Source organism: Emydura macquarii, unplaced genomic scaffold (assembly GCF_026122565.2).
Source record: "Emydura macquarii macquarii isolate MOO-44397 ecotype Brisbane River unplaced genomic scaffold, CSIRO-AGI_Emac_v2 contig_968, whole genome shotgun sequence".
Lineage (NCBI taxonomy): Eukaryota > Metazoa > Chordata > Testudines > Chelidae > Emydura > Emydura macquarii.
The window spans coordinates 10,937,741-10,964,001 of NW_027131105.1; the positions used below are offsets into that span (position 1 = coordinate 10,937,741).

The 26,261-nt window shown below is 37.1% G+C and overlaps 1 protein-coding gene across 7 annotated transcripts in view; it reads right to left on the reverse strand.

Annotated features, from left to right (window-relative positions):
• The window catches only part of ERC2 (ELKS/RAB6-interacting/CAST family member 2), a 685,232-nt gene that overhangs the window by 265,452 nt on the left and 393,519 nt on the right, over window positions 1-26,261 (reverse strand). For all 7 annotated transcript variants that reach the window (XM_067544466.1, XM_067544470.1, XM_067544472.1 and 4 more), the window contains one exon: window positions 18,837-18,972. In XM_067544466.1, coding sequence (XP_067400567.1) covers window positions 18,837-18,972 — 136 coding nt within the window. The remainder of the gene's footprint in view (window positions 1-18,836; window positions 18,973-26,261) is intronic.

The following is a 26,261-nucleotide window of genomic DNA, read 5'->3' on the forward strand; positions in this document are numbered from 1 at the left end:
GGATTGGCCTAAATTTACTTACTAGAAAATATAGAGAAAATAATTCTATAATTTAAAGAATATAAGTATTTTTGTCCATTTTAAGAACTTTCTGTTTAATTAACTTGCTGTATGACTTTATTCTATATCACAGTTACAAGAGTAAAGCAGAACAACTCACATCTCCTCCTTGGTCTTTTGGCTTCTTCCCATGTTTACTTACAACTGCTCATTGGTATACACTTCAGTGGGAAAGGACACCTATATCTATGCCCCATCACAAAAAGAATGGGCTGTGGGAAAGGAGTCTGTGGAGTGGGGGCTGAGAATCCAGAAATGCCTTGCCCTTAAGTACCCCTCCTTGGAGATGGAGGGATTCCAGTCCCTTTGGGATGGTCTGATACTTCCTAAACAAGTTTTATTCAAAAGAGAAAAGGTACCTGAAACTGCAGAGCCCAGTACTCTAGGCTCCCCTTAGTTTAGTTGTAGAGAAAAGAAAAGAAATTTGAACATTTCTGGAAATCAAGTTCCTCTGGTAATCGCTGGATCAGTTTGACAATCTCTCTCTATCCTTCACTCTAACCTACTCATCAATACTATGTGTTAAAGTTCATTATCTTATCACAGTGAGGTTACACCCATATTGTCACAAGAGAGTGTTTGATCAGGAATACCATCTGGAGGTAATACAAAATCTTTGTTCCCCCATGCAAGGAATATTGTCCCCTCATCACCTCTGGGATGTTATCCCATCTTCCTGGCTCCAAATCCAGTATTTCAAAGGCCACTTCTCAATAGGCAGAGGGCTGACTTTAGTTTTGCATCTCCATTGGTCTGAGCTATGAGGAGCCAATCATGTCCTCATGCTGGATGTATCCCGTTTCTATCTTAGCTAATTACAGCGGTAACAGATTTTTTCCCCTATGCTCATTAGAGTGCTGGGACTGTAATTCTCCTGATCCTTCTTGCACACGGGAGGGGGGAAAGAAAGTTCTTTATGCACAAGGGTCAGGCATAAACTGGCCCTGTATGATCAATATTATATTCAGAATAAAACCACCACTAAAAAACTAGAGCTAAATTCTGCCAGGGACAGCCTACAGACCAATCTCCTAATTCTCTGTTGTTGAAGCAAGTATAGCAGCAGCAATCAACTTGGAAACCTTCCCTGCCTGCAGTTTGGCTCTTATTGCAGTATGTCGATCAGACTTTGGATGTCTGTGAGAGGGATTTCCAGTTCCAGACTGGATAAACTCTTTGCTAGTGATTAGCTAACCACTAGCTAGCCACTTCTCTTGGGCTATATTTAAATGCGTGTTGTTGGTTCAAAGTGCCTAGTTCCAATTGCCAAACACAAATTAGGGGCTCCATAGGGTACATCTACACCTCAAATTAAGGTATGCCTATCTATGCTAGCCTTAATCTAACTAGCACAGATAAAAGTAGCTAAAATGTGACAGCACAGGCTTTAGCATAAGCAAGCTACATCAGAACAAGTCTGATGGCAACTCTATGTACTTAGGTTGCTAGTTTGTGCTATACTCCATGCCGCCATGTCTTCAGTGACTACTGTTGTTACCTAAGATAGGTTAAAGTTAGCGCAAATATGACTGTATAGGTATGGCTACCCAAACTACAATTACACCTTAACTTGTGGCACAGATATATCCTTAGTTAACTAACTTGAATACACACAGCCAAACTAGAATAATTGCTGAAGCACATTTAAGTGTATATTGGAAGACTAGGTGAAACAGACCATCTGAAACCCAGAAAATGTTTTCTAAAAATGTCTAAATGTCTGGATCTTCAAGTCATAGTCACTCTCACCAACAGATCAGACATAGAAAGATGAGTGATAATAAATTTCATTTGAATCATTTACCTGCCTTTTTAAATTCCCTTGGCTGTTTAATTTTTGTCTATATTTTCCACAGTTTGATGATGTTTCAGCTATTTGTTTTAAGTAGCTTTCTTAACTCTTGAACAACATGAGTGAAATCCTAGCCCCACTGAAGTCAATGGCAAAACTCCCACTTATTTCACTGGGGCCAGGATTTCACGCCATATGTGAGAAAACACAGCAGGACAGCAATTCTTCATCCAAAATGAGAGAAGGGGCTACAGCACTTATATGGCACGTTGTTATAAGTATCTCTCTGAAGAAAAGAGCAGATTGCATATACCCACGTTTTATCTTTGGGATGCCACCTATATTATGTAAAATTAGGGCTAGTTTTCAGCATGATACAGCTACATGGTACAGCTAAAGAACAGGTGTAAAATAACTCTTACTAACCTGCTTACTAACCAGCAATCTGCTTTTCTATAATATTATTAAATAAATGTTAGCTAAACCAAAGAACAAATGCAATCTTAAAAATATTTCCAGTTAGTGCAGACATGTCCCTAGAATACTCTCTCAGACAGAGAGAGGAAAAACTAAAAAATGCATTTCGTAGAATGCAGTACAATAAAACTTTAACTAACCTTCAAAGAAAAATGGAGGCAAATTCATTCACAATTTTAAAACAGAACTATCTTGATAAATTCAAAGTGTACTATCCTATGCAAATCTATATCCGAATCCAGAGGAAACAAAGAACATTAAGGGAAAAATGCCAAGTGTACAATTTTATGTTTCTTTTATTTGAAAAGTTAACAAGGAGTTCAACTGTGATGACATTTAATCTAACCAAGGATATATAGAAATCTTTATATATTCATTAAATAAACCTTTACCCCATCCAATGGGAATTACTTCACAGCTAAAAATAATGGTAATAAAAACAGGCTACTGTATATCAGTTCTTTCACCCCCGTGTACATATAAAACAGTAATTTTACAACTGCAAGTTTCTTTTTCGGTAATTACAATTCATTTTATTTCTCTGGGACTGGCTTTTGATTTTGGATGTTTCATTTAACACACAGAGATAAATGTTTATTAAATTCAATGGAACTTGGTAATGGATCCCAAGTGGGCCCTTTTCCCTGTATGTTGGAATCCCCAAAATGCTGTTTCATATGTGAATACATTTCAGCAACATTTTGTATGGTTTAAGATTTTTTTAAAAGTTATCATTGCTACAGATCAGTTACATATAGGGTAAACTTTTAAAACTGATTGATCATGCATGGTCTTTCTTCCAATGGCCACAACCACAGACATCGGAGGCAAATCCTCAGCTGGTGTAAATTGTCATCGCTCCATTTTTTTCAATTAAAATTAGTTAATTCATTAAACACAATGGGACTACAACAATTTACCCCACTTGAGGATCTGCTCCCAGACATTTCTACGCAGGGAGTCTTTTTCATATGAAAGATGGATACAGCACACAATGTCTTCCAGATCCAGCTAGGTTCCCTAATGTCCCCTCTAACATTCCTCTACTGGTTCTGCTCTCTCCCTTTCTCACTGGTAGTTACTATTCTTTCATGTTTTTCTGTTTGCTCTTTACACAGCCCCTTATGATGTTAGGTCAATACTGTCATACAGGAAATCCTAGTAATCCAATATACCAAAATTCCCATTCCTGACAAAGTCCCATATAGAGTTCATAAAATGGTTACATCTCAGTATTCATAACATTATTACATATCAGCTTCACATCTGTCCATTATATCTTAACCCCTCTATTTTTACCATACGATTCTATTCTGGAAAAAAAAAATTAAATGAATTTGTCTTCTTTCCATAATGATAAATTATATTTTTTCTATGAATAAGGAAGTCAGATACCATCTATTACCTTGCATAACTTACCTAGCAATATCAGTAGCAAACCAGATAGAAAAGTTACTTATCTATACCTGAAGTTATTGAAGTAGATAGTCAGTGGACATCCACCATATTATTAAGATGTAACTGATGCTGCACAAAGCCCACAACCCTCTGGAAAGTTTTGATCACTGGCAGCGATTAACTTCAACTCAAGCTATGGAATGTTGTAAGCAAAGTTATATAAAGAGGTACAGCCACCCCATAACCTTACCCCTTTCCACTTTTTCAGAATACAGTGACCACTGCAAAATAGTTGGGATGGACTGCAGATGGGGTGGATCTGTGTACTGATAATCTACTCAAAGAACTCCCATTTCAACTAAGTAACCTTTCTTTCTCCAAACTAATGACCAGGTGCATTAGCTTGGAGGCAGTACCAGACAGATCTCTCTATACATGGTTTAGCCACTAGAGGGAGACAAATAGCCACACTGGGTTAGCATGTGTTATACAAGTATGCACACAGCAAAAAGAAATTATGACACTACGTATTTCACCCTCATATGGCCTGTGTTACTCATATTTTCTTCAGCCAACCTATCAATTTAGTCACTTGTTATTTTTAGAAAGTAGAAAAACATTGTCATCTAAATGAAAGTGAAGCAAAGTATTTTCCACTAAATTCTTGCAGTATATTGTTAATTGGTTATATTTATGGCATCTGAAAAATTACATCAGCATATACAAGAAAACAGGTTTGCTTGCAAAAAAAATTCAGCGTAAGCATTATTTGTGATAAACCACTTAAATAGCAAAATCTACATCATGAAGTTGTCTTTATATTACACAATAAAACTTCCCAAATTCATGTTAAATTAAGGACAACTGCATAAATAGCTTCAGACATTTTATTGCAGTTTTAGTTCGCAGAATTTCAGTCTAAATTATTGTCTTTGTCATTGATAATTTATATAATTTATATAATCTAGGGTGTTTAATATATAACAGTAAGATATTGGACAAGCTATAAGTCAAAATTAACATTAAAAAACTATCAAAGTGCATTTTGCTATATCGGCCTATGATGTGCTGAAATACTAACATCTATTATAATGAGGTTATTGATGTAGAGTTGACATATGACTTGATTTGCAGATGCCCTACTGACTAACCTTTTGCAACTATATCTCACTGTAAACCTGTAGTAATTATTGCTGGATAGGGAGAGTTGGTTTAACTGAACTATTTCTTTTGATGCATGTTGAATGTGATTGCCCCCTGGAGATTACAGGAGTCCCACATGTGTGAGTTATTACATAAATACTCAGAGGGGAAAAAAAGGTGTATCACATTAAAATTTTCCTGTTTCTTATTGTTTCAGTTTTGTTTTTTCCGAAGGACGGTTTTTCTTAAAGTTCACATTCATATACATTACATAGACCATTCAAATCATTAAAGTATATGTTCTATAAACTGTACCCTTATTAGAAATAGTTATGTTGTTTAATTAAACATTCAAATATTTTCAAATAATTGTTGTTCATAGATTTTAAAGTAACTAACTGTAATAGATGAGTATAACCTAGTTTGTAAGATCAGGATATTTTACGGTATTGCTTAATGATTTAAGTCCTGCAAGTCAGGAGATTCAGGTTCTAGGTCTATTTCTGCTGTGTTACTTTGGGTAACACCTAAACTCATAGTATATTGGGTTTGCTTTGCAAAGAAACAAACAAACAAATAAAGCATTATTTCTGATGCACTGCTAAGATAAGGAAATCTACATCCAGACTTTTAGATGGAAGATCCTCCAGAAGTGCATATAATATTATCATTGTTGTTATAATGAAGTATTGGTAATGTTCTGAATCTGTAGTACTCCTGGCTTAAGTCATAAATCCTGAAGGAGATTAACATGTTTTTAAGAATATTCAGGTTATTGAATATGCATATATAAATAACTGTTGGCGAAGAAAAAAGAGACAGGAAATGAAAAAAACAACTAGTTATAAGATTTGACATATAAACTTGAACTATTTTTTAAAATGGTTAGTTAAAAATATACCGTACAGAACACTGTCACTTCTGTCAGTCTATCGATTACTACAAAGAAAGAAGGATTTTGAGAGACTGCAAGTCTACTAGAAACTGATCTTCAAATAAGATTTTCATAGACTGTCTATAGGGACATTTTATAACAAAAGTAGTTTTGGCTTCTGGGGATTACACTGTGCAATGAAAACAAATGTCAAAGTAAATCCCAAAAGAAAAAAAAAACACTTCTGGTATTGATCCTCAGACCTACCAATCAACCTTTCTGCCCTCTGTAGACTCTCAAATAGTTTAGAATTTTTCTTCATCTGAAACCTTTTAGAAAAATTCTCTTCAGCATAATCTTAAAACATTGGCTGAAGTTCAACACTCATTTCAGCAACACATATGGAATTTATCCAGAGCTTATGGAATCTCCACTGGCCAAGAAAAGAAAATGCCTAAGTGTTCATTCACATTAACAATATGAATTAATATTCAAATGTATGTAAGGTATCTGTGTCTTTAACAGTCTTACATGTATTTATTTTGATTATTCTGACTTTGTAGGTAAGCTGTTTTTTTAAAATGTATTGCAATAAATCATCAGAAGCAGATTTACCTTTTCTATTACTCCCATCATAAATCTCAGCACAAGGTATGCAACATAAAAATAAAAACAATACATCATAATTGAGGCAGTTTCCTAAATTTAAAAAACAAGGTAAATATATATTATAAATATATGCATATTAAAGACATACATCATAGAAGATGACTGCTCTCAAAAATGCAACTGCTTTCTTTTCTCCAAATATTTGAAGGAAAAAACCCTCAGTGAACTGTGTGAAATTCATAATAAACTATACATTTTGCTGAAGGCTGGACATTTTTGAGGTTGAAGTTATTAGTTACACTTCCTATCCTGGCAAAATCCAACTATAATTAGAGAAGCAGAAAAATGGCAAAGAAAGTGCCCATGAACAAATCACTAATGTGCACAGTTGTGTAATCTACCATGCTAGATTTTTTTCCTTTCATACCTCTTATTTTATAAAGGCTAAAAATATTCAATACATATGTGATTTTTTTTTTTTTTTTATAAACTGATCACACTTCAGCTTAACCATAGGAAAAGAAGAAATTTTACAATCCCTAAGGAACCTATAATTTGAAAATGGAAGCATACAAGAATATACTTTAGTTTTCAGGCAATAAATTGAAGAGAATTCTGCAGACGTATTACAGAAAACTGGCATAAAATATTGGCTTTTACATTTGTTCATATGTTAGTTCATTAACTCAATAGACTGTATAAGGAGAAAGCCAAAAATTAAAAAGATTGCCTATTTGGACTTGAAATTGGCTTGTTTATCTAAAAAGTATTTACCAAGACCTGAACAAATGTATCTGATTTAAGTAATGAAAATTTAGTGTGAAAATCAGAAAAGAAGATTGTGTTGGCTGTACAATTTCATCTTTCAGGTATGCTTAGATATTTTAAGAATAAAGTTGTGGCTTAATTAAAGCCTCATCTAGCATCTTTTGTCCTCCTTCTGAAATAGCCAGACAAATTACAAAGATTGCCCATTTGGACTTGAATTTGGCTTGCTATCCAAAAACCTGAAAAAGTAATGAAAATTTAGTGTGAAAAATAGAAAAAAAGCATGTGCGGAAAATAGTTCTGTGTAGCCTATACTACTAAATTAGAGCTCTAAAGGACAAGATCTAGTAATGAGCATCAGGATCTATAATCTTATCTACCAGGCACAATATTAAACAGCAGCTTTAACCATAGGTATGTTCAGGTAGCACAAGTAGCAAAACTGTTACTCATTTTAATAATCAACTACCTTATTACCCCACATTTTCCCAAAACAGTTTTTCAGAAGCTTTAAAGAGAGTCCTCTTTTCTAACTCTAACGTTGATATATGTGAAACCTGACACATTCTCAAATTCTGTCTTCGGATCTTTACCACAGCTCTCTATTTTTGTATTAATTCATGAGCAAAAAAAGGAAAATAACCTTTTTATATGTACTATGATCCACTTGAATTCTGCTGTCTTCCAAAAGGTGAGTAGCTTTTTAACTTATGCTGTCAGCAACTGTGTTGGAAACTCTCCAAACAAGAAGCCAGACTGTCCATGGCTTTTATGTAGAGGGGAAGGCACAAGCAGCCTTCTGCCCACCACTTACACAACATGCACAAAGTCCAAGGTCAGTTAGAAGGGAGAGAAGAATGTGGGCCAATTCTCTTCTTAATCCCTCCCCCTTAGCCACCCCATCTTTGTGCAGCTAGTGGCTGCAACACCCAAAGGTATAAAATACTATGCATTTTCCCTATGCACAGTGAGGGAAGATCAGGGAGGAATTGTATCCTGAGAGGCAAAATCCTAACCTCAGCTCCTTCATCCACAACAATGAAGACGAGTGGCTGAAAGTCAAAAATTGTATTTACACAGAATAGCCAGAATTGTTAAAACCTTCAAGATGCTACAACATCTTTCAGAGATGGATATAGAGCCAATTTCAGATAAATGCATAAGTTACAAACTTTGTTGTTTGTATTGTTGTTGTAGCCATGTTGGTCCCAAGATAAGAGAAACACAAGGTGGGTGAGGAAATATCTTTTATTTTGAACCCACTTCCGTTTGTGGAAGGGACAAGCTTTCAAGCCTCATGGAGCTCTTTCTTAGGTCTTGAGGAGGTAAACTAGAGTGTCCAAGTTAAATGCAAGGTGAGACAGATGGTTATGCAAAAGGGGTTCACACATGCTGTAAGAGATCAGTTACAATGAAGTGGGCAATTAAGAGTTAGCAGGCAGTAGGGTGTGTTACAAATTGTTGTAATGAGCCATAAAACCAGTGTGTCTATTGAGTCCATGGTTTTTAGTGTCCAGCAGAGTGGGGGAATTATGCTAACCCTTAATTGCAGAGTTTATTCTAAGTGGTCTCCTGCAGCATGTGTGAACCCCTTTTGCTTAAGAATCTGCCCCACCTTGTATTTAGCTGTGACACTCTGGTTATCTTTTTCAGACTTGAGGAAAAGCTCTGTGAAGCTCGAAAGGTTTCTCCTTTCCACCAGCAGAGCTGGTACAATAAAAGATATTACCTCACCTTTCTTGCCTCTAAGTTAAAAACTAACTGAATGCAATAACTTATGAGTTTCAGAGTCCTGAAAAATGTGAGCAGTATGCATTTCAATTCTAATCATTACAAAGCTGTAACTTTATGGATGGAATTTCATCCTGCCTTGCTCAAAAATTCAGAAATGCATACTGACATCTGTTTGTGTAATAAAGTCACACTGCAGCAGCCACAAGGAGCAGAGGATCCAGGTAGCATGGCTCCCGGTGGACACAGGATGGTGAAAGCAGGGAGGAGAGGGAGTAACACCCTTCTTTCCCAGGTGCAGGGAGGGACAGGCAGAGACAGGGGAATACGTGGACATATCCCTGTTGCACAGGGCGGTGTTGACAGAGAGTAAGGCACGGCACAGCAAACCGTAAAGGCAGCTGCCCATGAGGTCAAGGATACCTAGAACATGGGAAAATTTGGAGGCTACCTTCCTTATCTATGTAGGTGTTATAGTACAGGTTTACCCAGAGAAAAGCTTAGCTTTGTTTAAGTATATGGATATAATCAGGCAAACAAACAATATGTTCAAGGACATGTCTTGGTTTAATTATGGCAAGCAGTTTCAATTCAGGACAGCAACACAAACTGGGATCCAGTGGGACATACCTCATCACAGGCTGTGGTTGGAGTGGATGACTCCACGGGGACCAGAAGTTCACATGGATAGTGATTTGTTCATTCCACAAGCAGCTCGGGGAGGGGCCTGAGTCACATAATGATATTTGATGGGCATTTAATGATAGTGGTTGTTTTTGCAGAACCTGTAAGGTCAGGCACGCTTGCAACATGTTTTGGGACCCATTCAGCCCATTCTTGCCAGAGCAGTAGGGGACAGTCGCAAGGGGAAAACAAGATAGGGTCAAGTGCCATCCACAGGTTTGGCTGAAGTGGAGCAAGTTATTGGGTGCAGAACATAAGTAGGAAAGGGGGGTGAGCTGCGGGCAGTGCAATGGGCACAGCACCATCGCCAGTTAGGTTGGAAGTGTTAAGGGTTCTCCTGTGGCAGACAGCATGGCAGTGTTATATGTTATCAGCCACCAAACTTCCAGATGACACAGGGTTATGAAGTTAGTGAGGGCATTTGAGCTACAATGTTTAAGCCTTAACATCGGTTTTTCTTCCAAGCACATGCCCAGGGTGGATAATGGCATAGCAGATGTTTTGTCCCATTCACAGTTCGACAGATTTCAGGAGCTTGCACCAGGAGTTAGCAACGAACCCCAGCAGATGCCACTGGCGCTATGGAGCCTTGGCATATAATATTGTCGGTGGTCTGGAGATCCTTGGCACCGGGCACATGGCTGAGCTATGAAGAAAGTTTTAATGAGTTCTTCCAATTTCAGGATCTGGAATGCTGGTCACCCATGTGGCCCAGCACAGAGGGGTTGGTGTTGCGGTACATGGTCATTGGCAACCTAGCTTCTGGTGACCTTGACAATCCTGGTATAGAGTTATTTAGGAAAGATGGGGGTTCATCTGTCAGACTTGGGGGCTGGTTTGGCTGCTATAAAAGAGGCCATTGGGGGATGTATGGAAACCCAACTGAGTTTGGGGGAGGGAGGCAGTCAAGCTAGTTGCATATCCACTGCAGGTACTCCATAGGAAAGGCATCCAGTGACCAGATAAATCAACTTAAAAAGGAAGTGCTGGTTACAGGAATGGAACAGAGGGCGGTTTGGGGCTCCTATGATTGGTAGAGCAGCGAGCCAACCCCCATTTCTCATAGCCCACTTTAACCCTCAGATGCTGGGGAGGGTGGATGGTAAGAGGTCCAAGCAATGGGTCGGCTGGGTACCTGGATGGAAAATGAAGGGGGGGCTGGTGCAAGCCCCAGGTAGTTATTTTGAATAAACATGGAGTTTCCTGCACTATACACTTTTATCTGCCGGGTAGTCCCAGACATCTAATAATAACGTTATGGCCTGATTAAATCCATATCAAGTGTTTCCTGTCCTCCTTTTGGTATAGCCAGACAATGGGATTTCATCCTGCCTTGCTTGAAAATTCAGAAATGCATACTGACATCTGTTTGTGTGATAAAGTCACAGTTTTTTTCTCTCTAACAAGATGACACTGTTGTATTCATTTGTGTTTGTGATACTTCATCTCATCTTCCAATCTTCTTTTCATTAACACGTTACTACCAGTTTTTGACAATGTCAGAAAGGAAATTGATTCTAAAGCACATCACAATAAATGTACATCAGGTATACCATTTGGTTAGGTTTTGGTTATATTTTAATTTAAGACTAGAGAGATGAGATGTGACAACAACACATCCTGTCTTCAATGCATCTTATATTCCTAATGCTATTAGAGAGGTAGAGATTATATCAATGTGTCAACAAACTGATGAATAAAGAGAAAATTCAGGATTTAAGGACTTTTGGGGTCATAGAAAAAATGGAATTGTAGAGCACAAGACAGTTTTGTGCTAAATGAAATCACTTTGGACCTCATTTAATTTAATAGGTGTCTACAGGCTTTCACATGGCAAGAATCATGCTTCTACAAACTTAGAACCATTTATAGCTGCAGAACAATTTACTTAAAGGAATAGTACAGTGGATAAAATAAAATCCCTGATTATAGTATTCCAGATTAACCTGGATTGTATACTGCTTTGCTTTTAAAGAAAAGGAAATGTTTTGATACAATAAAGAAATCTCTCTTCAGCATATGGTCCTCTTCTCTCTTCTACCCAACCTGCTTGCAGGATAATTATTGTGAACAACCTAGATGTTTAAACCTACAGTGGAGTCAAAAACTTTTTCAAAAGATAAATCTGAGGGAGAAATGACAGAAAGAGATTTTGAAGTTGAGCAGATCAGAACAAAATAGGCAATGAACATTTTTTAATTCTCTCTTCCTACTGTTCCAAAAATCTCCCTTGGGATATGTGTATGTTGCTGTTTAGATAAATACACACAATGGAGTTATTGTGCTCAGCATGAATATAATATTTCATATTTTTGTTCAAATTTTACAGTTGGAATTCTGCATTTATAAGATGTATAATCAGGCACAAGTAGAAATATTTCCTCTGACAGCTATTCCAATGATTTACTTTATTGTTGATAAGACCAATTTGTGTACTATTATGTGCAAATTTCCATTATATAATATTGTGGTTGGAGCATATAGGGATACTCTTCAAATAATATTATAATCACAGTTCAGTTTGTGAAAAAGTATTTAGCTTCAGAAGTTTGGGTTCCAGACACACTGCTGTGATTTGAGATTGTTGGTGGCTTGTGCTTTTAAGGGGGTTCATAGGCCATGCTGCAGTGGGGTAATGCCTATGTCCAGTCCTTTCATAAGCAGTGTTCAAGCAATTATGTAACTGGTTAAAGTAAGACTTGACCTTAGATTTTATTTATGTCTGAGATACCTTTATACTGTTTTAATTTATATGTTTTTGTAAGCACATATGGTGCTTGGAATATTCTATATTCTTAGCCAGCTTTCTCCATTCCCCTAATTCCTGCTATTTACTTCTTCCTCTATTGAGGGTGGAGAGAGAGAAAGACTAACATCTACAAAATCAGTCATCCATTTATTGGAAAATAGTGATTGTTAACTTGCAGTTCACGTAAACAAAAGAGAATAAGTTTTGGGGGCACACTGGGTGGGAAATAATATTTTGCTATCTTCCACTATATAAGTCACATCAAGATGTGCTAAGCCTACTTATAGCGAGCAATGATATTTTCTTATTTTAAAAAAATTAATCAACATATTTTTACAAAATAAATAATTAGTATATCAAAACAGGAGACAGACTGTAAGCCTTCTTAACTGGATGTTGCCTTACAAACTTAATCTATTCTTATTGAAAGGACTGGGAACTCAATATTTTATTAGCAAGCCAATTAGTTTGCTGAAAGTAACAAGTCAGAACATGTTAGTGAGTTATTTTGATATCTAGATAATATAGCTTGAAAGCTAGTCCTGTAATAAAAGAGAAAAGAACTACAGAAAGATAAATAGTTGAGATTTTTTCAAACATTTTACAGACAGGTATACAGCTTGGAATCCTCACCAGAAAACAGATTTGAGAAGTTCTGTGGAAAGCTGCAGAAACCTACTACTGAACCAAATATTTTTGAGGGCCAGGGAAAAAAACCAAATTACTCAAATTAAACAAGCCATCAGGACTGCAAATTTTAAAAAATGATCATAAAACAGATAGAATTACCTCAGATATCTATACATGTTTTGATAACAGTTTGTCTTCAAAATGTAAAAAGATCTTTGACTTTATATTAAGGGAGGTAAATCTTCCTTCTTTGAAAGCTTAATTACACAACTGAAAAAGCTGTGTATTGATAGCCAGCTGTTGATCCCAAGTCCACAATAAATGACAACTGCATAATTTACTCTAAAATAAAGTTTAAAAGGTAGCAGGAACTACTGGGACTTTTTTTTTTTTTTAAGAGAAAGAAAAGGTACTTACCTACAGTAATAGATTCAGTCCTTCATAGAGATTACCAGTATATCCACTTCCAAGTTTTCCTAAAGGCCTATGTACTTTTTGCATTTATGTCATAGTGCTTGAAAAAGCAATGACCATGATTCCTCATGCAACCAAATGTTCGAGAAGAAGAAATATAGAGAGCTACAGCCCCAGCTCCAGCACAGTTCTTTTCCAGTTTATCCATATTTTAGTACCAGAGGTAGAGGAAGGAATGTGTACAAGAAATTCCTCTACCAGTCCAAGATAAAGGTATCTATCAGAAAACCAGCATCCCTGTTATCCTGTAGACCAAAACAAGTACATTTTTTGTACTCACTTGTTGCAAAGAGAAGTATTTGAGGAATCCCCCACCCATGAAAGACTGAAGTCACCACAAAGCGTTTGAGACCATCCGTGCTGATCATTATAATTTCTGCTCAAGTCATCTGCAAAAGCTTTGTCTTTGCCAGGCAGATGAAGAGCCAGAGAAAAGAAAGGATGCCTGATACACCATTCTCAAAGGCATACAGCTTCTTGACAAAATGTACAAGGGTCAGCTCCTCCTTCTCTGACTATTTCTGAAATATATATCAGTATTTACATGGTGTATCTCAGGTCTGCCCTTGATTTGTGGAAGGAAAACTCAGAAAAAACAACATAAGTAACCTAAATTTCTAAGACATTATTCCAGAGTCAGGCCTCCTCATATTTCTGAAGGCCCCCAAATTTTATAGCAATCCAAATAAGCCCCAAAAGTTATGCCTGAAGCATCAATCACAAAGCTGACAGCTAAGGGAGACTGAAATGAATTCCCTAAGGAGACATTCTCGGGCACTGTCCATCACAATAGGGGTCTAGAATCTTCTGAGACATGATCACTAAGGATGGGGGATTACCAAGCTAAGGAAGATACTCAATTCTTAACCAACTTTGAAGGTGTCTCATCCTGAGCCAAGTGAAAAGTATTATATATGCACAGGATGCCATGAGACCTATAAGTTTCAGGAAGAAACTGTCGTCATTGTTAGGCTGAGGTTTCACAGAAACTACTGACTTCTGAATTTCTTGAAACCTGTCAAACAGCAAGTAAGCAGTTGCAGACTTAGGGACAGAACCTCTGCCCCTGCTCCAGCTGTGTAAACTAGCTGGAAACCCAGCTAACTGATTTCCTGGGGTTTCCCCTAGGAGAATCTCCAAGTAGCCTAGAGCCAGCTCTATGGTCTCCCTCAACAACTCCTTCGCAGCTCCCAATGTAGGCGGCCTGACGGGAGAAAGGGGATATGGCCAGAGCTACACTGTGCTCCAGCACAGGATACGTCCTGAACTGACATATCAGACCCTTGGAGCTACAGCCAGCTGACTATGACCTCAAATATTATCAGGCATCTATTACAGTTGATCAAAGAATTTTAGGTCACTGTTTATATTAAGGTTGCATTTAAAATGGTTTATAAAAAGTTAAGAAATTATTAACAGCTGTTATAAGCATGTTACGAACAGGAGTAATATGTGTTATAAGCACATCCAGGAGAAGGTGAAACAGATGGATATAAGCCACGTCTATAAAGCAACATATTGAGTTTTTGGACTCTATAATAATGTGTAACAGTAGAGTCACCATGCATTAAAACATCTATTAATAATTTATTAATCATTTATTTACTATTTATAAACGGAATCTTAATATAAAGATTGACAATGTTTTTCATTTTATCAGGTTGTTAATTGGGACAACATGAAAATCACTGCTATGAATTCACTATTTAACCATTCACTATAAAGGACTTAAACAGAAGTCATGCAGGTAGATTCGATCTACTGATGCAAAGTATTATCATACCTTCCAATTGATCAAAATATTCATATTCCAGTAATGGGCTAATTCCTCATTTGAAATGAGTGGACACAAGTTACCTCTTTATAATCTAATGTATTTACAATATGTATCATTTAGAACAGAGATATTAGATCGCAAAAGCAGAACACAGTACAAATTCAATGTGCACAGTCACCACACAGAGAGCAGCAGAAAGCAGCTGTTCCATCCCTCCAGCCAGATTCTTTGTAACTAAGTTTGCAGGAGTATTTATATTATGCCAAATAAATTAAATTATTTGATATCACCAGGTGCTAAAGCTTTAATTCAAAACCATCTTCTGTCTGATGCCTCAGAGGTCAATCAAAATCACATCTGAGTGGGTGCCAGTGTTCTGAGTCAGTCTAGTCTTTTCTATAAACATAGCCACTTGCATTTCCAAAAGAGCTCCATTTTACATTTCAAAGATTTATTTTACATTTGACATTGAATTTTATGAGCTCTCTATTCCTCACTCACCTGCCTTTGAACCGGCTTTGCACCCCAACCTACGGAATGAGAGCCGGTCTAATTCACTGAGGAAGTGGACAGCAGAGGGAGAACACATCCAGTCCAGTGCACACACAACCAACATCAACCGAGAGTGAATAGAAAGACAGAGTAATGAGTGAGGAAAGGCTACTCAAATGGCCAGTCAGCAAAGGGTGCTAGAAAACCAGGATAAAACTCGGATTTCATTGAAACAGGACACAACACAAAGACTGACCCTGATCACCTTACTTATGGGTTACATTGTGCCATAGCAAGAAGCAGTTCTGAGCTGCCTCTCCCAAGAGGAAACACTGATAAGTATTCTGCAACAGAGTCTTCCTCAGAGTTTCAGGCAAACAGAGGCTGTGGGCCTGCTTCTAAGGCCTTTGCAGTTTGCACAGTTCAGGAAGTCATTAAGCACTGTGCAACCAGCTAGATCTGCAGGCTAGTGCACTGAGGTAAGAAGGGGTAAAGCCATAGCCCTGCCTCCTTTTCACTTCAAGGTGAGTAGAGAAAGAACAGTCCTGTACTCCCCCGAAAGCAGGACTGCAACTGTCCACAGAGATGGAAGCTCATTGTACTCTCACCCTTCACATGTGCATGTAGCACCATGAAGAATCTAAGTCTACATGATGGATACTATCCTGATCAAGGTGCCCTGTAATGTCAATTCATAAGTTATAAATAAAGATTTGGTATCACTGACTTTTATTCACATTATGGTGTATCTTGCAAAGTGTTGAGCATCTCCTTCAAGATGCTCAGAACCCTCAACTTCCAGTGACATCAGAAGGCACCTAGTAGTTCAGAAATCAAGCTACCAACAGTGAGGTAACTTTCAAGGACCAATGCAAAAGCCTCTAGGAGAAATGAATCTCTTCTTGTTTTGTCTGATCTTTTCATGCCTCTTTAACCTGTGGGTCACTGTCCTATGTGAATAAGGCCCTCGTGTTAGACAAAATTAAAGCACTTTCCATTTAGGAAGAGGTCATTCAGTTTCTCTGAACAATTGTATCAGACTTCCCCCTCTTTTTACCTATAATACATCATATATACTATTACTGGGTATATTGCTGTTTATAGAAACAAGTATCCAAAGGTTTTAAACACACCCAAGAAAGAAACACCGCACCTTTTTATTTCCTAATAAAGGTCATCACAGTTTGTGCATTCCTTCTGAAGGTGATTTTGTTCTACTATATAGGAATGAATACATTATAGCTGACATTTATTTCTGCCTCCGTAGTCTTCTAAAACATACATTTTAAATGAAAAATTAATTGTAATGAATATAAAGAATATTACTATTAAAATAACTGTTCTTAATTATTTAACATATTCATAACTAATTACTGGCAAATGTTTGATAGCAGCTGAGATGTGTAAGAGGGCTATATCCGAGGCAAAGCTTATTCTTTGGAAGTTCAGGCAAGGTATTGCTCTGTTAACTCTTGATGGGCCCATTATAATTATAAATTCTAAGATAAAATGAGAGAGACATGAAACCACCATATGGCATTCTCTGAGGGTGCCACATCAAAGACTCGAAAAAAAGAATTCTGAAGCTATCTTTTTGTGAACCTTTCCACCACAACAGCTGTCTGAATTTCAATAGCAAAAATAAACCTCTATTAGGCTATCAAATCAGATTCTGTTTACTGGGATGAATTAACTTCTAAGAACTAATTCAGTGGTCTAAATGGTAATTCTGTATTATAGAAATCTAATTTTACCCTTTACCATGGTCCATGGTAAGTCTGCATAAACTTCAAGATTTCGTTTTAAAAAAACAAAACCCATATAGTATAGAGCAGTGCAGTATATAACTCTGCAATTTATAAGATTTCCAAGAACTTGGATGGTATATAATCTCCTACAGCTGATTCTGACATACTTATTAGCTGTAGAGCCAACACTGGGTCACAAATAGTGGTGTTCAATTCTCCGTATTGTGCCCGCACACACACACACACACACACACACACACACACACACACACACACACAAGAAACACAATACAGTACAATGCACATGAGGGCCAAATTCCATCTATTAGAAGCTGTTCCAGGAGTCACTATACCACCAGATCAAGCAAAAAAGCACCTATTGCACTGTACCTTAAACTTTTACCTATATACACTGATTCCAGATATGCCCATGTGATTCACAAACTTTTGTAACATTAGATACCTTTGATCATAGTTTTTTTAGTCAACTGTTAGAGAAGGCTAAACAATAACTGAATGCAGTTATCAAATCTGTGTGTTAGTCTCTGCCACAATATCATTTCTTCTGTATGCATTGTATCATTGAATTATATCAGCTCACTATTGTCTTGCAGAATCTTTATCTCTGAATTCTGATGAATCATTAACTGTATAAACTCTTCTAAAACCAAGGTAAAAACGTGTCTTTAAAAATGAGGAGCTGTTGGTTCATGAAAGCTCTGCTTTTTCCTTGTGATAGCTTTTTTTTTTTAAATCTTTGAAAGTTTACATATGTAAAATAATATAATGCTTAATCTTCTATAACTATTTTACAGGGGGAAAAAACCACATAAAACAAAAAAAACCTGTTCACATTGCTTTCATTTTGAGATAAGTAAGGAAATGGGAATGGAATATCGTCCTTTCCTTTACACCAAGGGGAAATGATATCACATTGTAGAGAAGATCAATACATTCCACTCTGCATTCCCTCCAAGTTATTTATACATAAGTAGGTAGATGCATGGATATATGCATAGATAAAAACGGGTGCAGAATTTGGTCCAAGGAGTGCGCATGAAATGAATGGAAGAGAGAAATGTATGGCTATACTGTACAAATTTAAAATTCTCAATTCAAATAGAGAAGACAGCATTTCATATCTATGATTAATATTTAATGTATTTAGTAAATTCTCATTTACTTTCATGGTCTTCTTATTTCATAGTTGTCTTATTCTGCATTACAAGGAAGATCCCTTTTAGCATATATTAGACCTCATCTCGTGAGGTTATGAGTGCCTCCTCTGATGGGAACCGAATGATCATTGTGTTGCAGGATCAGACCCATTTTGCATGTTTGAGATGACAAATTGAAAAATATTTTATCTGGCAATTTTAAAATGTAATTAATAAACTGGCATACAATTATGAATGAATAAATCAGCTTACCTGCAAATGTTGAGAGTTGTCTGTCATATTGTCTTCTCGCCTACGAACTTCTTCCAGTAACTGAGCATTCTTCTTTTTTTCCATTTGTTGATTGTGCTTCAGGTTGGCCACTTTCTTGTTTTGATCTTTCATATGTCTAAGAATTGTATGCATATACCTGTTAATTCTGATGGCTACAGTCACATATCTCTTGCTACAATGTAAACTGGTGAATATTATTTATCACCAGATACAAATATCTTGCATGTCAGACTTAAAACATAACATTTATACTGTTTTTAAAATGGCATTTCAAAATGGTTTAGATTAAATTAAATTTCAAATGATAAAACAAATATTCTGGCCCAGAGATTATTTTAATCTTTGAAACCTTCTCACAAGATATATTCCAAACACTCCTTACTCTACAAAAAGATGCATAAACACATGATACAGCTGACACATGACATAACATAGATAATTTTTAAGAGAGTTTTTGTATGTTTGGTTAATAGTGTTTGCAATGCTAAAAGCATAGTTTCTGACAATGGAGCCAGATCCCGCAGTCTTCACACAGGCATTGACTTCACAGAAAGTTTTGCCAGAATAAGGATTGCAGGATTGGGCTTTCAGTAATATTTAATTATTAAGATACAGGGAAGTAATAGATAAAGTATACTGAATGTTCCAGCTGTGCTGTTTGCCAAAGTATGCTGCACATTCATATTTTTTACAATTCATTTAGGGGTGGCTTTGGGGGGAGGAAAGGAGGAAGGAGAGGGAGTTCCAAAGCATAAACATGTTATTGAGAATGAAGGATGTCTTTAGAAATATTTTCTTACCAGAAAAGATATAAACCAGAGAAGCCTTATGACTTTTTAAAGATCATAATCCTGATTTCTATAAAGGAATGAAGTAAATAAAACTATTCATGGCTAGCATTTCATGAAATTAGAAACATTCTCTCAGAATTAAACATTTTATTTTCTTAAGACTGAGCTCAACTTAAGCTAAAAATATTATTTAATTGTTTCAAAGTTGACTCATACTTCACTATGAATCCTATTTATTAAAATATTCAAAATTCTCCTGCTTCTTGTACTTAGAATAGTTCTCTTGATGAGTGGGGTAAACAGTTTTTGCCATGTAACCTACAGCATCAGCCACTGTCACGTCAAGCTTAGAGCAGCGGTTTCTACCTGCCTGGGCTCCTAGATATTATTTTCTTTGACTTTCTTTTGATTCTGAGGAATTTGCTTCCTTTTATGTATAAAATAATAAGGTCATGTGCAAATTCCTAATGAGTTCTACATGCTAATCCTTTTTTGCCAAATGAAGGGGATATTTTCCAGAGCCCATAAGATCACTGGAAATTTCCCAGTTGCTTCTGCAGTGGACATTATAAGAAGAATAGGTCAAGTTACAATGTACATTTGCTGTACAGACATAAGGATACTGCAGCAATTGGGCAATCTTTTATAATTTTAATTGTGTTTTCTGCTGACAATGCCACCTACTTCCCATGATGGATCCTGCCATTTATTATTTACACTACAAACTTTCCCGTGAATCTCAGGGAAACATCAGTTTCATTATGCTTTAAAAAATATATTAGAAAGGAATGGCATATAACAAATTTGTAAGTACAGCGCCATAATACAGCAGATTCATAATACAGCAGATCATTAGTGGAAAAATCACCAGTAACTATGTAAGAATAAGAGACAAGAGTTTATAAAATCAGTTAAATTAAAGCCATCACTACTTGAAAAAAGTCTACTGTATTTCTGCTAGGAAAGCCCTTAAAAAGTTTCAGGGACTAATGCTATCTGATCAGCGGTATCAAGAGAGAACTCTGCTTGCTGCAAGTACTATACAATTAAATGAATTTTCCTCAGATATCAGTCCAGCCACGTACGTTGGAGAAAGGACTTTGCTATTCTGAAAAGGAATTTGGTAGACAAAGAAGGTGAAACCTCTGTTTTTCCACCGAGCAAAACTGAAAAGGGCCTGATTCTTTGTTGATCTCAGAACCTTACCTAGTCATTTGCAAAGTAAAAAATGAGTGTAAAAAGCTAACATTCTGATTTGACAGCATTTTACTTTTACTTTGCACTGTGTAAATGTCTACACAAGGTGCAGGGCAATGGAGAATTAGACCCAAAGTCACTTTTGTTGGGGAACCTAATATATTCTGGCATCAAAGAGCAGCAACCAGATTACATGACTCTCTAAAATACAGTTGAAGGCAAGGATAGTGATATACAAGAAACTAGCAATGACGGAAATAGGACTCAGAGCATGATGTTAATTTCCTTTCTTTTTTCATACATTCCCTCTTTTCCTTCCAGTACTGAGGAAGACCTCTTGCTAAATTGTTGGCAATGCAATGTTCTTTCACACAACATAATTTTTTAAATATATTACCAGTGTGAGACTGTATAAATGCTTTATATTAAATCTATTAGAAGTTAAGATGGCAGAATAAGAAATTTGAACATTATTCTTTACAGATCTTCAATCATTAATCAGGGTTTCTTCCTCCCCATGTCAGGGTGGATGCCAACATTGTTCCTTGTGATTGGTTTTGATAAGAGTGCAGAGTAGAGTGGCTGGTATCCAGTGCTAATAAAAGCCGAAAGGGCCAGCTTCTGAAGATAATAGAGAGACCTGGGTTTCAATGGTAGACTTTGTATCTGTGGAAAATGGGAACCCTGAAGTCTTTGCAGACCGAAGTATCCATTTGGTACCCTCCTGGTACCTCTTTTGAGTGAGGAAGGTTGAGAGGATTCAGAAATGAGCTGAGTTCTAGGGGTACACTGAGGATGGTCTACCCTAAGTCATGGGTCATATAGTGGGAGTCCTGTGACCCCTGCACTGTACCCACTTAACTGCCTGTACATGAGAGATGTGGGATATATAGTGCACCTCCCCAGTGTTAATAAGGTTACGGCCTGCCACTTAAATCCATCCTTGCATCTGCCTTCATTCACTTGCATTCCCTGATGAGCCTTCCCATGAGGTGAGATGGAGGGAAGGTAGGAAGTGGAGTGGCAATATTACATCATCACATGCTGTTTCTCATATTATACAACATAAAAAACAATTTTAGACACACATGTAGCACCTTCTATTACTGACTACTACATAGCGTGGGGCAGTAAGAAAACTGATGAAGTTCATACAGACATAAGTATGCAAAGCTGATATGTAGAGTCCTGCCTCATTCCCTGTGTGCAAAAGGCATTTTACAAAGGCTGTAGAAAAATATGTACGAAGGTTATAATGTATTATTTAAGAAACAGTTTTAGATCATGTGACTATTATTATTTGTATCGCAGTAGTACCTTGATGCCCCAATCACGGATTAGGGCCAAACTGAGAAAGGCACTGTATAAACAAATCTAAGACAATCCGTGCTCCAGGGAGCTCACTATATAAGGTTATGATAAGAGGTAGCATATGGATAATAAACAAACAAATGTGTGAGGGATGTTTAGCAGTAAAGGTCAGTATATTTGCATAGACTAGTAATCTCAGTACTCACAGTAAAGATAGCATCTTACTATGCATATACAAGATAGAGTCCTTGACTATTGGGTACTTAAAATGCACAACTAACAGTTTGTTGAGAAAGATTTTGAGACACCTTTTTGAGACGCTAGGTTGTGGTTATTTTGTATTTTTATTTATTTTTTCTTAAAGAGAAATATAATCTTAAACTATATTGCTGGAAGTCTCTGGAATGCTCTCTCTTATGCACTCCAGTCTCTGTTCAATGAGGTGCTTAAGCAGATGCAATTTTAAGCACATTAGTAATCCCAATGATATGAATAGGACTGATCACACTCTTTACTGGACTGAGACCTCATTGGGTGTGTCTACACTGCAATTAAAAACCCGCGGCTGGCCCATGCCAACTGACTCAGGCTCATGGGCCTGGGCTCTTGGACCCTGCAAGGTAGGAGGTTCCTACCTCTATACTACAATTAAACAGCCCCTTAGTCAAGCCCCACGAGCCTGAGTCAATGGTATGGGCCAGCTGTGGGTTTTTAATTGCAGCGTAGTCATACCAAGTGAGGACTGGCTCCTGTATAATCCTTTCTCGCTGAGGACCAGCTTCTGCCACCCTTATTTTCACTCAGTGATGCTACTCACGTTAGCGGGACTACTCACCAAATTAGGTCATCCTCAGTGGACGAGAGTGACAAAATCCTTACTCTGCTGTATGGCGGAATAAGGCCCCTATCTAACTCCTGCTCACAACAGTTGCAGTGGAGCGAGAGCAAGAGCTATTTGCCTGACATTCCCTGCTGTGAGCAAGTGGGTGAGGAAGGGGTGAAGGAGTAGGACCCTTGCCTCTCCTCTGCCCTCTCCCCACTAGCCAGCTAGAGTAGTTAGCTGGGACATAGTAGGGGAGTAAGCTTCCCCACAAAAAGAGCTAAAATAACTTACTTCTCTCCAGAACAAGGAGAGGGCAGGGGAGGATTGTGACTCTGAGTCCCAATTCATTCTATAGCCTGCTCCTGGGGCACTTGATTATGCATTTAGTGAGGCCAGATTGTAAAATTACAATCTAGCGCACAATTTGGCTGAATATGCATCCAATTTAATGAGACAAAGACTCATTTCCTGCCCCAGTAAGTGCATTTCAAATAAGGCTGCAATCCTACAGAAAGATCTGGTACACAGGCCTTAGAATCTTTTGATTTCATATGCAGATGTCCATTTACCAAGCTATGCACATGTAAATTTGCTTACTAACAAATGGTTAATCAGCCAGTTAGAATACAGTTTTCATCTGCTTCGTGACCATTTTTGACAAACTGAAATTCCCCTAAAGCTAAACACATGGGTTGGCATTTGAACGTTCAGTGATTTAAGTCCTTCTATATAATTATTTCCAACGCAATCTCTTTTATCAAAGGGTTTTCATGATAATATCTAGGAAGCAAAATAATAAAAGCAAGAGAATTTTTATTTTTAGAGATTGACCCAGAAAGAGAGAACTGTGTGCACACGCAGTTCATTTTCTTTATCTTTTAGTGTATGGAGCAATGATCTGTGACAAAGGCCCCGCTTTCACCAATGCTTGCAGGAGAACAAAGTTTGTTGGGGGTTTTTGTGTGTGTTATTTTTTTGGTTTTGGCTCGCAAACTATTGACCATTCAATCTGCTTCGCAATGTTTCCAGCTCTCCTTAATGTCTCTCTCTTTCTCAGTTGGAAGAGTAACTTATTGCATAAAATGGAAACGGAAGCTATCATGACCTAAATGCTGCTCAATTTAGGCAGGCTACTGGGAAGCTCAATACCCTTCATTTTTATAGGATAGCCAACCAAATTGGTATCCAGGGTATCAGAGAACTTGAAACAGATGAAGTAATGGTACAGGAATGTTAGGTTTTCACCAAGGGAACTTCAGAATGGAAGGTGAGAGCTTAACAACTTCAAACTTAACAACAGTGATATTTACCAAAATGGGGAACAGAACTCTGAAATAAAACAAGGCACTCAGTGAAGTAAAAGCAACAAGTGTGCTGTGCAATTTCCCTATTAATTTCCTTTTCTGAAACCCTTCAGCTCCAGTGTGACCACTTTCTTAGCAAACTATTTGATTCAATGTAGTTTGCTTCAGTACAACCACATGTATATTTTTTTTCTATTTGTTTTATTTCTTATCTTAAATGTGTTACAAATTTAGCTCATCTTCCTTTTCAAAATTTCAAATTTTCAAAACAGTTTAAAAAAAATCAAAGATATTCACATAAAGAAAGCAGTTCAAAACTAAGACAGGATGATATCCATTAATGAAAAATAAATAAAGATAAATATAAATAAAGAAAAAAAGAACTATAGGGATAAAAACAGCAGACAAATAAAAACAAATACAGCCAAAGAAACTAATACATTTGGAAAGACGGATGCACTGAGTAGTAGTACTAAACTTGTGCTATATTGTTGGGGTTAGATGATTAATACACAAAGTAACTTGACTCAAAGACCATTTACTATCTGTATCTTTTATACTCAACTTCTAAGACCAGAAAAGCGAATTTGCAAGAAAAGCATATGCTTGCCAACATTCCATATTGTTGTATATACTAAAAAGCAAAACCCTCTCCCCAGCAATTTATTTCCTCAGCTCAGTTAAACAATACAATCAAAAATTTTCCTTCTTAAATTGCCATTTGGTTAGTTCAATCATGTTTTGAGTTACACAAAACAGTAACTGAATTCCTCCAGGCTGAGACAAATAATCAGGAACTGAGATTTTGGGGCACTGCAGAAGTTGAAGCTTTGGTTTGTATCTTCATAAAAGATTCGCCCACTGTCAAATATCCTCTACCTCATACGCACATGAGGAATACCCCTTTCTGACGTGGCATAAACCCAGCTCTTAAATGCATTATTATAGACATTCTCTCCTATACCCTTGCAAGTTGACAGGAGTAAAGGCTCCCAACAGAGAAACTCTTTCTTCCCAGACGCAAGAGGCCACCAATATAGTGCCACAATTGCCTCCTGTTGGAGTTGCAGCAGCCTCTTTAAGTCAGTTCAATTCGATTTGGGAGTGAGGGGCAAGAAATATACCACTTGATGACCACTGGGTCATCAGGTCCACTACAATAGATTTAGGAATTTAGTTTAAATCACTGTCTTTTATCACACTGTTGCATGTAAGGAAAGATTAATGCTATGAAATACACAACAGTATGTGTCACAATTAATCAGTAACAGTTAAGCAATATATAACTAAGAAATAGCGGAGATATTTCCATCAGGGTTATCCTGCCAGATTATTGGAGGTAGGGGAGAATAAAAACCTTGTGTGTCAGTTTGAAGCTGACTCCAAGATATAAGCAACAAAATGCGTTTTGACACACAGTTCTCTATTATTTACTAAAATACCTTCAGCATCTGGGTGAGGTCCTTTCTATTTTTATAATCACATGCCAATCCATATGTTAGAAGTATTGTGCAAATCCAAATAAAAATCAGCCCACTTATACAGGTTCATACAGGATAGATCTTAAGTATATAGCCATTTCTGCATGGAAAAAGGGCAGAAAACCATTTCTGCAAGGAAAAAGCACACTGTGAAATGTCTCTTTCTGGCCTCGTAGTTTGATGTGGTGTTCAACTGAACTTTAAGCAATGTATTATTCAATTTACTATGATTCAATGTTATGAGGCATCCTTCCAGTTTAAAATGGTTTCAAACATAGTGCTGAGTAAATGATAAACTAACTTATATTTGGTCCCTATAAAAGGGCTTGTATTTACTGATTGAACTACTGGCTTCTTGTCATCACCCTCTCCCCTCCATATTCCCTATGCCAGCTTCTTTCCTGTAGTATACAACACAAAGGGGCAAATAACAGCAAGAGCTGGTCCTGTTTCAAAGAAGACTAGATTTAAGCACATTAATGAGCATCAGGAGATAG